Here is a 14,134-nt window from a genome sequence, read left to right as displayed (position 1 = left end):
GATGAATGAGCTAGATGGTTGGCTCAGCCTAAGATAAATTTGGTGCAGTTGGACTGGCTGGGCAGCAAAGCCGTGTTTATGCTCATTCAGTCCTGGAGTCAGGCCAGAACTTGAGGGAGCTTAGAGTGACCTTGGGAACCATCCTGGCAGCCTAGGATCACTCCTTATCTCATGCCTGCTGTGGCAGCTCTTCCCACCAAAGGATTTCACTGACACAAGCAATTCCTGAGGGAGACGGTTAAGGCAGTTTCCCAGCAGCTGGATTGGACCTTGGATTTGGGCCTAATAAATATTAAGTCTCCATGTTCACTGGCAAATGTTTTCTTTTCTTACTGATATTTCACAACTGTGGGATGCAGTACAGACAGTAGTACAGATAGCCATCCTCTTGCACAAATTTTATTGACTAGCAGAGATCTAACCTGGGCATTTATGTCATTACTTTAATTTCTTGTCATATTTATTTTCTAACATGCTTTGAATACAATATAGAGTCAAGTAGAAACATAATGCAGTGAGCAGAATCTAGTCTACAGATTATTTATTGTAACAGAGAGAACAAAAGGGTCATTTAATAATTATATTTAATAAACTCTCGGAGTCATACAGTTTATAGAACTATAACATTTACAAGCTGGAATCACTATTTAAGCCACTGAATCGCTTAATGCCTGTGAAATTTCACAGGAGGTAGAAAATGACTAACAGCTTCCCAGAAATCTACAATTCTTAACTACCTTTTAAGCAAAAGTAATCATTTTTTACTTGCAGTAAGCTATGTAGCAGAAGGAACACAAGGGTATTTTTCCATAGTGCTGAAAGAGGCCAGTAGATGGGTAGCTCTGAAAAGTACCTCCACTTTCTTTTTGGATTTCTGATGAGTCAGTTAATAACAAGAAGCTGCAGCTTCCACGGTGCCAAGGAGAAGACAATGTTATACATTAGAATAAACAGGGATGTAAAATAACTGCAACTTGTTTTTCAGCAATAATTATTGTTTAAAAGTTCAGTCATACAATGGCGAAAGGCAGTGACTTGAACATAGACAATGTGATCGGGACATTCTATTATACTGTCAGGCAAGGCAGCACTACTTATCTCACCAGGGGCACCGGGCTCTTTTCTCATAATGAGCACCCTACCTAAAGAAAGGGGAGAACACGTTCTCCCTCATTAGGAAGGCTGCCATGGAGACCAGACTAACCTGTACCTTTGCTGTTCTCTTTCTCTTTACTTACTCCACTTAAGGTGGTTCCTTCCCTTATACCAGTCAAGAGGAATTTTACTATTGACTTGAAAAGGAGTGGTTGGAACCTTTAATTTGGGCCCAGTCCTGCTAGGCACTGAATACCTTTAATTCCCACTGATTTTAATGGCAGCTAAGTATATTCAGCACTCTTCAGAATCAGGCCATTAAAGAGAAGAATGAATCATATTTCTGCTACTGAAGATGAGACAGATCCGGAGGTCTTGGGACTGTGGTCTTGTCTCTTTGTCCCTAATTCACTTTGCCAGGCAAACTCAGAAACCTTTTTACAGTGACCAAAACAACAAGTATTACTAATGTTTGCTTTCTTAGCTAAAGGAGGTTTTCCAAGTCAGAGACATGATATTTAAGTTACTATGGGTGTTCAGCTTTCACAGCGCTTGTGTCCTAATCACAAAGACTGCACCATATTGAAGGTAATTTGACACAGGGTTTGGCTGACCTATCCATTCACAAGTGTTCTGTAAAATAAGCTGGCCCATCATTTTGCTGTGTCACGCTGTGGACTGTAAAGGCATCATGTCACACGCTTTGTTTGTCTTCTTTTTATTAGCTCCCAAGAGGGACAAATGAACAAAGATTATGAGCAAAAAGATACCTGGGGAGGGAAAATGGAAAACAACGTTATTGTAAAGCTAACAGTATATTGCAGATGTTCACAACGTTGGATCAGACGTCTTTATTTTTGCATATTTTTTTATATGGATAAGAGGAAAGCAAGGTGAATGCTATGGGAGGTAAGAGTAATACTGACAACAAAGCAACGGCTGCTTACATAGAAATGCTACTTCCAGCTAGAAATGAGAAAACAATAGGTTTAGTAATAAAAAAGCAGATTCTGTTTTGTTTAATGTTTGTGGGCAATGACATACCTATAGCTCCAATGGTACCAACGATAATGCTCACTGCAGATAACACTGTGGGCCTTCCTTCCATTCTTCCAACTTCTTGCATGCACTGTCCTTCAGTTGTACATAAGCAAATAGTAACTGAGGCCAAGAAAAAGAAAGACAAAGAATGCAGCATGAATTCCTCTGATGGATGTTCTTGAACCATGGACAGGCACCATAAATAGGAAGAGCATTTTTGTCAGCACTTGGACTGGAGAGGAAAAAGGGCCCCAATTTTACCCAGAACAGTATAAAATCAAATCTACATATCCAGCCAGAGCTCTCTACAGATTCAGGTCCCAATAAGGGCATTCTTCAACTCCTTCCCACCCCTCTGTTTTCCAGTCAGCACTAACAAGTACTGGGGTCTGGTATTACCCATGGGCAGATGTAGGATTTTGAAAAAGGGGATACAGATGGAGTGGTGCATCATTCCATATAACACAGCACATATTTTTCTCCAGGTAAAAAGAAACTCAAAGCTTTACTAATGGGCTAGTATTCAGTTTACCATCAAAGCAAAAAACAAATAGAACTCAATTGGAATGAGTTAAAAACAGTCTGCAGAGATGTAGGAGCTACATTACCAGGAACAGCTAGAATGGCTAACTTGATTAGTGGAATATCAAGACCATTAAAAAGGAGAAAGGGTCATTAACACCTGTGGAATGAAGAATTTAGAAGGTATCAGGTAGACTCCAATGAGTGGGCCATGAATTCAGTTGACTCAATCAGCACTGCTTGATTGATAATGCTGCTACCACTGCCAGGCAATTGGTTTTAAACTTTGGGTAGAGCAGGAATCAAAGGGGGATACAAGTGCAACCCCCTTGGATCTGTCCCTGAGCATACCCCAATATACCACCTCTGCCAGGACACCCATCATGTACTGATGGTAATGATAAAGTATAGTAAAAATGTAGGGAGGAGGTGATTGTGTTTTCACAGTTAGGAAAGCGAGAAGATTCTCATTTTGTCACTGAAATCCACTCTGCCTTAGTGCTAAGGAAATAAACTTCATTCCTTGAAAACCAAAGAATGGGAATCGGAGACCTTCTCAAACCATCCCCATTTCTAGTTGTATGTTTTGATGAACACGTGGCACATCAGATGTGAAAGCAACCCTGAACTCTTTTGTTGCTCCTTGCTTCTTTGGCAAAAAATAAAAACCATCTCCCGTTATATTTTTAGCCCTAACTAAATGTGCGTCAGGCAGAGAAATTGCGAAGAAATAATTAGTAAAATTATTTTTAAATAGTAAGGAACATTTTCATCAGTAACAACTTTCCAGCCCTGCTGAAAAACACTTAACTTTTTCCTTACCCACAGAATTATAAGTCTTGAGACATCAGGCTTTTAACCCTTTCATGGAAAACTCACGTGAATGAAGTGAAACAGGTAAACTGAACAATTTGCAACAAATTTAAAGTTAATGTGGTTTTTTTCCTTGTTTTGACATGTATATAAACTCACACAAACTGATCCTAAAAAGATTTTTTCAGTGCTTAACTTTCAATATATGTTCCTTTGGAATTTGGTGTGTTTAATTCCATGTATAAAGTTGAATATTTTCTTATTTAGAGCAATGCTAGACAGCCTCCAGTCAGTAGGAATCTTTCTGCTGTCTTCACTAGGACTCAGATAATGGAATGTTCAATTGAATAAGAAAGTGGCAAATTCAAACCTGAGAAAAACCCATTGTACTCTCCATTGTACGTTTGCATCTCTGTATCTATCTCGTGACTCTTATCCTATATAGGCAACCCCCGCTTAGCGCTCTTAATTGGTTCCATAAAAAACGAGCATTAAGCGGAACCGTGCTGAGCGAAACCCATTTCCCTATAGAAATTAATGTAAATAAATATAATTGGTTCCACCGCCGGCTCCTCAGGCACCACCTGCACTCCTGCCACCTCGCCCTGGGCCCCACCAGCCCTGGCTCCACGCTCCTGCCGCTCCACCGGCCCCAACCCCTGGTCTCATTGTTCTGCCGCCACGATGGTCCCCGCTGGCTGCACCCGCTGGCCGCCCCCGCCCCCGTGTCTGTACCCCACGGGCGGGGGGCCCCCTGCCAGCCAAGGGACTTATGGTGAGAAGGCAGCGGGCTCCGGCCAATGCGAGGGAAGCAGCAGGGCTACCCACCCACCAGTGCCCGCACCCCGCTCCGCGCAGCAGGGGCTCCTTCCAGGACACCTGGCACTGGAACTAGCTGCCGCTGCCAGATTGCTGCAGGATCAGGATGGTGTCTGTGCCCCGTGGGTGAGTGCGTGACTGGAGCAGGACATGGGTTGCAGCCCAGGGGCAGGAGGGCTCCACCGGCTCGGCTCTGCTGTGGCCAGGGGCAGGAGACATCATGCACATGTCCTTGAGCACCGGCTCACACCGGCCCGGGCCCCACACTCCTGCCAGCCCTGGCCCCATGCTCCTGCCACCCCACTGGCCCTGGCCCTGGGTGCCAGCCCAGGCCCTGCACTCCTGCCACCCCACCGGCCCTGGCCCCGGGCACCAGCCCAGGCTTGTGTCCCCTGCCTGCCCCTTTTCACCACTGCCACTGCTCCTCCCCACCTGCCCACCAGCTACCCCTGCCGCCTTGCCTGGGGCCCTGCTGTCCCTAGCCCCAGGCACTGGCCTGGGCTCTGTGCTCACACCACCCATCCCCCCCCCACCCCTTCTCACCGCTGCCGCTGCTCCTCCCCATCAGCTCCAGCATCATGTGCCGGAGCAGACCCTGTGCTCTTGCCACCCTGCCTTGGGCCACCGCCGACCTCTACTCACCACTACGCTCCACGTCACTGCTACCGCTGCTTCTCCCCACCCCCACGCTCAGCGTTTCAGCGAAACGCGCCGAGTGCTAAGTGGAACCCAAGTAGGCATTTTGAATGAGCGCTATAGCGAAACCGCAGTAAACAAAACTGCATTAAGTGTGGGTTGCCCCTACCTTGAATGTAAGCCCTTCAGGCCTGGGATGATCATTGTGTTCAGCCTTACCTACTACAGTTGTGTCCTGGTCCTTGACTAAGGCACCGAGGCATTATGGCAATACAAATAATAAATAACCCGCTGAGTGTTAATTTACCATATGAAATAAAATAGGCTAACTGGAATATCCAGAGCTATACTAGTTAATGCTAAGAAAAACATGAAGGACTCTTAAGGGTTTGAATCAGTGCCTAGTAGAGATTAGAGCAGAATCTAATATGAGAAGGTGATTATCTCACAACTGCTTATTGAAGGGTTCCTAAACCAGGAGGTACTGGATACTCTGAGAATGGAGTAAATAGACATTGGGTCTGATCCAGTGTGGCATGGCCAGTGGATATAGAGCTCAAGGAACTAAGAGTCTTGCAACTGTCTTGTGGTAGTGGATAGCTTCTCCCTAGGTTTCCCTGCATTGTATATATGTCAGACTTTGCCTTTGAATATACAGTTCTTATATTTGAAAGTAGGCACCCATGTTAATGAATGACATTTCTGCTACATTTTATAACATTTATTTAATTTCTTAATGTAGCCTTTAAATGGAGCTGTGGAACAGGGATCTGATTACACAACTAGGATGCAGCAGAAAAGTGATACATAAATATTAAATGTTTCCATTTATCTTTCCAAAGTGTTTGCACTTAGGATGTTCCACTTAATGACCCTTAAAATAGATACTCTAAATGGTTCTCTTTCAAATGAAAGCGAAATACGTGCAGATGAATCACTGTAGCAGTGTTAAATACAAACATCAAAATGTTACTGAGAGCTCTGACCCCATGTGCATGCACAGCAATAGGCTCTTAAAAATTTAAGTGCCTGCTGACCTTATAAAATGTAATTGATGCTTTGAAATGTCTTAGGTATTCAGATGTAACAAACTACAGTGCATTAACTATTAAGAAATCTCAATGAACTGGGAGATCATGTATTAGCGCCTAATCTTGCAACTAGATATGTTCCCTGTATCTGGAGCATCAAATTATTAGATTACAGCCCCGAAACAAAACTGAAACTAAAGACAAACCAGTATCCCCTGAGTCCCAGACTCTTTGCTGAACTGGAGCTATACTTGATTTACCTGTTGAATATAAGTTACTATATAGGGTATTCTTGTGTTGAGTGTTTCTGTGCTTTGTAGTAGTTTCTAAACTGAAGAAATTAAAATGAACAATCTTGTAATGCAGGCTTCCTGGTAAAACAAGAAATGTCATTAAAATACAGCTTTATGGCGCCAGTCCGGGGTGAGCTCCAATCAGATATCACCCATGCCTTTGCAGTGCCATATTGAAATGGATGGGAGTTATTAGCAGCCCAGATCAAGTGCTCTGCTTCTTGTAAATGTTTTGCAATCATGTTGGTTTCTTTATATTCTTTTCTGTAATGAAAGCATTGGTCTCATTCTCCTGACTTTATAGAGCTGTAAAAAGCGGTCCATAGAAAAATTATTCATGGCTCACATAGTCCAGTCTAAAGTCTATTCTAAATCCTGAAGCTTATTTCTAGAGCTTGGACAGCAGTGTACTTATGAGACAGTGGGAGCCAGGAAACACACAGTACTGGCAGGGCTGTGCACAAACCAAGCATCCCACTTGGCTAAAAAAAGCTGTATTCTAGCACTGCCACACCATGTTGGGTAGGTTTGTGAATCAGGCTGGTATGGCCAGAAATTTGCTTTATCATATTAAGGCTCATCAATACATGGTACAGCCATCCAGGCTTCATACTCCAGACCTACACAGTGAGAGCTGACATGCTTGTGACATATACGCCACTGGGGTGAACCTGGATCCCTCTAATCCTAGGGATTACCAACCAATGCAGAAGGCCTGGATTGCTCTCCTGCACACTGGGTTGGACTGGTGAAGCACCTGCTACATGTTAGCCACTTTCTAAACTTTCAAAGAACGTCATTGCCTAAGGACAGACAGCTTAGAGGCAGGAGAGCAGCAGCAAGCAGGGGTAAATGGTAGGGCTGTGTGAAATGGCACCATTCCATTTCACCTTGAGTGTCGAGGTTTCGACAGAACAGCATTTCGTATCGAATTTCATTTTGATTCGAAACAGCTGTTCCGTTTTGCTTTGTCGAAACAGTGAGGCTGTTTCGACTCTGTTTCGACTTCCACTAGATCAGCCAGGGATGGGGAGTCAGCCCAGCTGGGCTGACTTCCATTCCCAGCGGTATGGTCGAAACATTTCGACTAGCCTAGTTTTGTTACGAGGCTGTTTCGAAGCCTTTTGTTTCATTTTGATTTTGCTGTTTCAACCTCCAAATGAGTTGAAATAGTGTCAAAACGAAACGGCCGGCGAAATTTCACACAACCCTTGTAAATGAGGTGAAAGGAGTCTTTAATGTGGGTAGTATAGGAGCCATCTAGTTTGGAAGTATTTCACATTCACTGTGCACGTGGTGCTAAATTGTACACAGTTATGCTCGAACATGTTAGCTGAATTGATTGCACTGCATGGACTTTTTCTGTGCTTTTGCAGGTAGGAACTGTAGTATGATTTCCAGTCCTTCACCTCCTTAATTAAGGATGGGTAGCTGGAAGGCATTAGTCTATGCCCATGTATCCTAGTCTGCTTAGCTTCTCTTGATTTGAACTCCATTGTGGTTTATTAGTTGAGTGCCATCAGCAAACATGAACACCAGTGGCCAGTAAATCACTTAGGAGAAGAGAGCTGTGGTGACTGTATGTCAGTGGTATCATTCTGCAGACAAGGAAAAGGGCTGCATTACCTCAGTTTGTCAGGTGCACTGGGATGTGTTAGTAGAAATGAGCAGAATTGCCAGAATTAACTCTATATGGATAATATTCAAGACTTACTGTGAATACTGCTAGCAGGCATTGCACATGGAGCAGCCTGGTATCCACTAACATCACAGCCCAACAAACTTCTCCCTCAGTATTGTCTAATTTCCATGACCCTTCACAAAACCCTACCCCATCAGGTGCAGGATTTAGCCCCAACTCAAGAGGAGCCAAAGTGAAAGCTTCATCTCTTGGTCAGGTGCCTAGTGTGAGAGCAAGGCAGACAGCTCTGTCTCCTGGGAAAAATCATCTTCCTCGGCTGTGCAGCAGCAGCAACAGTGCTTGACCTCCCTCTTCAGGTGAGCATAGGCCTGGGGAAATGGGAAGTTCTTGAGATCTATTTATGAATAGATCTGGTGGGTTAATGGCAACAGCAGAAAAACATCACAGCACTGGAAGTCTTTCTGGGCAACTTTAATTGCAATTAAACGATCAGCAGTGGTTCACCTAATAGCAAACACCAATCCTTATTTTGTAAAGACAATGAAGACTAGAGATAATACTCAGTATCATTGGACTTATACTAGCACAGGCCCAAAGATAACTTCTCTGATGTATCTTTTTTTAGCCTCCTCTTACTTTTTAATGTCCCAATGTGCTTAGGGCCATATTTTCTACTAACTGTCCGTGCCAACATGCTGTGCTGCAATATGGCACGTACCTTCTCTTGAATGTGGAGTAGGTTATTCTGCCTTCTTCGTCCCTGTGTGTATTGTGCATTATTCCCTACATACATTCCATTCAGTTTGTCAAACAAGATTTACTATTTATGCAGGCTCATTTTTAGCAGCTCGTATTTCTTCCCTGTTTTGTGATCTCACCTCTTATTTATGTGCCTAGGATCTTGTCTGCCACTGAAGTCAGAATCACTTAGTCTTTCCTTCTATTTTCCTTCAGCCCCTCATTCTCCTTCCAGGCTCAGTGTTTCCCTCCCCTGTAAGTAGTTACCATTATTAGAAATCTTTATAGCTGGATCAGCAGCCTTCTCAGCTGTCTCTCCAAATGTACATGTGGTGCTTTTCCATCTAATTACCTTTATTTGGGTCTGTAGCAGGAAACGTTTTGAGGGTCATTGCTTGGATGAGGCATAGTTAAGTGAACAACCAGCATGTACAGTTTTCATAGTTAAAATTTTATTCTGTACTTTTAGTATAGGGCAGCTGAATGACAAAATTGTTTGAGGCTGTAAAATGCACTGCTCTTAATCCTATTTAAAGAAGCAAGAGCTTGGTACTGAATCCTAAGGGAAAGTTCATTTTCTTTCCATTGCAGGGCTTTCACCACAGATAAATTTTGTTTCATGCTCATGCTAACAAGGTTCAAATAAGACAGAAAATAAAACAATCTCCTGCATATGTTCTGTTGCAGTTACAAATGGTTTTACAAATGCAAACACAACTTCTTAGATGCAAAACAGTAACTTAGATTTTTAATTCTTGGCACAAGGCAGAATAGCATTCACATACACGCTGTCAGATAAACAAAACCAATGTATTTTGGCACTCAAAACAGTTTGAAGCAAGGCAGCAAAAATAGCATCAGTGGGAATTCATGGAGCAGCTTCAGCATAAGGACTTTAAGGAGCTCACTGCTACAATATGCAAGTCTCTGAAGAATGAAGTTTTATTCTTACTGACCACTTAAGCATATTCCTAACTCAGTCCTTTTGAGGCACAAGGATAAAATCCATTTAATTTGCTTTACAATTAGCACTGGTTGAGGGCTTAGAAAGGGCCTCCAGATCATGCCCTTTGTGAATAGCTTTCTGTGTCTCCCTCCTTTTATTTCAGAGGCATATAGGTTTTAAGGTCAAAAGGGGCTGTTATGATGCTATAATCTGATGCCACCCTAAATTCTTTATTTTGAATAGATTTTAAGGGCCAAATAATTGACTTGCTTCTCTCAAGGAAACATGGAGGGCGACTGCACAGTGCAATGGCTGAGTGGAGATGCTCTGTGGATTTTTGTCAGTGCAGGACAGACGGGTGCCATGAGCTCACTGTGATGCAAACACCTACTCTAGAAGGAAGCAGTATGATTTTTTCCCATCTAAGCATTTGCTGCTGCCCATAGTGAGGCACAAGGGGTGGGAGGGCTCTGGCCATGGTTCTTGGTATATTAACGTGCCCCACATTGCCCAAATATTAGGTCTGCGTTGTCCAAGTCCTGCAGCAGTAAGCTGGGTGGAGAGGCTTCTTATACCTTCTATCCTTCCTGGGGTGCTGGTGAGAGGGCAACTGGAATTATTTAGCCCTCTTTCTAGACTTTACTCCAAGACTAGTCCAGAGAGGGACATTGGGTTTTCCATGTCCTGTGTTTACCATCTTCTTTTTTTATTTTAAAAAGAAAGCCCTAACCTGGTGCTAGGAGTGCTTTACGGTGACCTACCAGGTATTTAAAAAATTCATGCTTGGTTTAGTCACTAGGAAGACAGATGTATTGACAGAAGCACAGTCAGCTCCCTGCCCTCAGTCTGATTATTAGTATGGGGGAGGTGTGCCCGTTGTTTGATCAGTAGAAGAAAGTTTGGAAATGGTATTGAAACTGGTACTATCGGCCAATATGTCTCTGTAGTCCTGATGACTGAAGTATGTGTATGTTTTTTGAGACGCTCTATATAATGAGAATATCTCAAATGGAATCAAATGCCAGCTTATAAAAGCAAATGGAAACAGAAAAAAATAGCGAGTGCTTTTTAGGGCTATACTATTACATGGCCTATGTTACTGGGGCCACATGGGAGGAGGGTAGAGACCAGGAAGAGAGATCATGATTTAAAGCAAGAACAGTTGCACATTCATCTTCTACTTTTTGGTCTGTATAAGAGGGTAGCTGTAAGAACCTTCTCCACACTGTTACTGAAATGGTGGCAGTAGGAAACACCTACTTCTTACCTGGTAGGTGAACATGTTGGGTTTGAGATGGAATTCCACTATCTTTCAGGATAATAGGAACAAGATGCAATTTGGGTTCCAACCAGCTAATTCCCATGATGAGATAAGCATGAGTATCTGTCAAAAAGAATATGAAAAATGAAAAGGAAGGACTAATGTCACAGGCGAGCATTTTGTGCATTTGTGTGCAAAAGAATCCCTTTTGGAGAAAGAATGCAAACAATCAAACAACTTCACTCATCCCCCCTCTCATTTTCCACGGAAAATATTCAGTCATCATTCAAGTGGCTACCATGCAATACAAAAAATCTTTTGTGAAACTAATTCTAAGACAAAATAACTGGTCATGTTGCTGACTGAGGGTCTGTTACCTGCAGGGTGCTGTGTGTGAAGGCAGGAAACATTTGGCACCTTAGGCTGTAGAAGACAGAAACCCTAAAATCTTTCTTATGAAATCCAAGGAAGGTTGGCATGTGATAACAGAGTTACCTATTGCATTACCTGCAAAGCCTAAGCATGAAAAAGAAGGTGTAGTTAAGGAAACTAGTAATCTAATATGGCCCATTTAACAAACAAATATTATGGATAAGGTAAGGTACTGTTTGCTGGTTTCTGCATGCTTGCGCAGTACTTTACCTTAGCCCCGTGGAAAGGAGCCAATGGTAGCTTTAAGTCACCACTGTACCCCTGCAGTCTGCACTGGGGGAGGCAGGGGAAGTCCCCCTGATGCGTTCCTGCAGCGTGGGCCACGGTACTGCCTAGAATCTCTCCAGCTCTGTGTACCCAGTGATGATCACTGTCTCACTTACCTCCTAGTCTGGATCTTGCAGGAGGAACCCTGGGAGGCCACCTTCTACTGTCTCTTACTGTGTCTTCCTTGGGAGAATTTCCCCCAGCCAAAGCCAGGATATGTTTTTACTGCTCCTTCTATTTCACCTGGCACAAAGGTGAAATAGGAGCAGTAAAAACATCAGAGTGGGAGTGAAGATGTTGACCATAGTACTTCATGGAAAGGTTTTGTTGTCAATTGTCAACTGTATTAATATTTCCCATTAATTATATCCTTTGAAAGAAAACAGTAATATACAGAAAGTAACAAATTTGATATTGCTGACCCACCTGTGTCCCTGCTTGTCAGTATCTAATGTCTGAGCCTCTTCTATGTAACATTAATTAGCAATAGCACAGTCCTTAGAGGACCCACCGGAAAAGGGTCATTTTATCAGATGTGAGAGCTTCTTTTAACTTGTTTGAAAATTAACCAGAGGTAGAATTAGTTTGGAGATCAAAGATAAAATGTTCTCTGTTGTCATGATTTCCTTTTCCACAAGCTTCATTGTCAAAGAAGCAGCATCTGATTTTCAAATAATGACAATTTCTTAAACACTGCTATTTCTATGCTTCAGCATTACCATTTGTGTGAACCTAGGTGAAAAGATTTATTCATGTTTCAGATGTTTTGTGTAATGTACTTCAATTGTGTAGTTAGATAAAGACGGACATGAGCCGTTTTCCAAGTACTGACTAAGTTTAATCAGCATTGGCATAAACCATTTGAGTTATCATTAAGACTTAACCTACAATACTGGAAAGTATGAGTATTTTATCTTTTTGAAAATTACAGAGAGATCACATTCAGCTTGCTCATGGGATTGTGTTTGCAATATTAATTTTATCCCTAATGAAATACCTGTACACCAGGAATGCTGGTCTTCCAGCTGCAAAAAATACCTCTACCATTTGATCTAAAGAAAGAGTTTGTTAGCAGTCAGATATTAAAAAAAAAAAAATCCTTTTCTCCTGTTTAGTCTGAAATCAGTCAGTGGTAGGTAGTATTCTCACACACAGATGTAAAGGAGTCGTGCCGACTGCAGCTGAAGCCAATGGCAAAACTCCCAGTGCATTATTAAGGGCAGCAGCCAGGGCAATAACTTCCAATCAAAAGTTGGAGTGTCAAGCCATCCATAACAAAGAATGTTTAATAACTTGGCTGAGTTATACTTTCCTTCAAGGGTGCTACATGAATTTTCAAGGATATCTCAGGTAATTATAAAGTAGAACAAAAAAAGGAGGGGCAAAATTCAAATTTAAAAAAAGTATAACTTTTAGGGACATGAAATTCAAAAACAGTTTATTAGCTGTCATTTCTACTTTGCAGACATATTTTCCTTGTCCATGACAGTCATTTAGGGAATTCTTAGATCAAGTAGATTTCTAAGCTAATTTTAGGTGGAAACTAAAATGCTACTGTCTAATGGAAGCTGTTTTTTCCCCAGCTATGGAAAAGCTACCATTTTCCATAATGAAGCCTAGATTTACATACATACCATTAATTATGTTGATCCTCCAGTTTCTCTGATGCGTTGGGTCATTGGCAAGTGAAAAACTAAAAGGAATGCTATTTTCTGCCCCATCCTGGTCAAATGCACTGATAATGATGGACTGCTTTTCCCTCTGCGGTGTGCAGAGATATGAGGCAGAGTAGTCTCCTACTAGATATGGAGGGTTGTCGTTGACATCCAAGATGTGGATCACTATATCAGTGGAGACTGTCATTGATGGGCTGGCTGCAAGAAAACAACAATGTAGAACAAATAAATCTTGAGTGAAATCACTCCTTGGTTCTAATTTCTGCTGTTAATAATGTTTCTGCATTCTTTTGGAAACAGTTATGATGTGAAAAATTTTAATTATTGCTGAACAGCGGACATGTAGCCAGTAGTGTGAACTGCTTTGAAAACCTGACCCTGATGCTTAGAAAACTTTGGCCATAAAAGTCATGGCCAGGGATGGTCCTGCTTTGAGCATGGGATTTGACTAGATGACCTTCTGAGGTCCCTGCCAACCCTAATTTTCTATGATTCTATGAAACTTCTCTCTGAAATTGTGGAAAGACTTGTTTAGAACAGTAGACACAGCCATATAGATGTAAAGGAAATGAGGTTTCCTAGGATGCAATTTCTAATCCTGCATTATAGGGCTGAGTCTCATATAAAATCTAAGGTAGATTAGATAAAACAGCCAGTTATCTGGGAGCTTCTTTACAGTTTCAGCCTGATTATATAACCACTATGTCTTGAGACAATAAAAGTAACTTGTAATGAGGCATAGGTAGGTACATTTGTTCACCTAGGCTAGGGACAGACATTAAAAAATCCTGAGTCTGAATTGATTCAATCTTTGCAGGTTAGTCTAACCTGGCTAGGCTGAACTGGTTTGTAACCGCACAGATGTTCTCTCTGGACTGAGGAAATTCAGGCACATGCCTGCAGTGGCTCAGGCTAGAAGCTG

General features: G+C 42.2%; 1 protein-coding gene and 1 long non-coding RNA gene across 4 annotated transcripts in view; one reads left to right on the top strand and one right to left on the bottom strand.

Annotated features, from left to right (window-relative positions):
• Positions 1-379: 379 nt before the first annotated feature.
• CDH16 (cadherin 16) overlaps positions 380-14,134 on the bottom strand; it is an 82,205-nt gene continuing 68,450 nt past the window's right edge. For both annotated transcript variants that reach the window (XM_006028138.2, XM_025209460.1), the window contains exons 15-18: positions 13,171-13,410; positions 10,844-10,960; positions 2,140-2,256; positions 380-1,865 (exon numbers count right to left, since the gene is read on the bottom strand). In XM_006028138.2, coding sequence (XP_006028200.1) covers positions 1,762-1,865; positions 2,140-2,256; positions 10,844-10,960; positions 13,171-13,410 — 578 coding nt within the window. In that variant the 3' untranslated portion in view covers positions 380-1,761. The remainder of the gene's footprint in view (positions 1,866-2,139; positions 2,257-10,843; positions 10,961-13,170; positions 13,411-14,134) is intronic.
• The window catches only part of LOC112551009, a 77,453-nt gene continuing 65,198 nt past the window's right edge, over positions 1,880-14,134 (top strand). For both annotated transcript variants that reach the window (XR_003095111.1, XR_003095110.1), the window contains exons 1-2: positions 1,880-2,004; positions 3,487-3,555. This is a non-coding gene — a long non-coding RNA (uncharacterized LOC112551009). The remainder of the gene's footprint in view (positions 2,005-3,486; positions 3,556-14,134) is intronic.

Source organism: Alligator sinensis, unplaced genomic scaffold (genome assembly GCF_000455745.1).
Source record: "Alligator sinensis unplaced genomic scaffold, ASM45574v1 scaffold170_2, whole genome shotgun sequence".
Classification (NCBI taxonomy): domain Eukaryota; kingdom Metazoa; phylum Chordata; order Crocodylia; family Alligatoridae; genus Alligator; species Alligator sinensis.
The sequence above is the reverse complement of the archived record's forward strand: the minus strand, read 5'-3'. Positions and strand labels throughout refer to the sequence as shown.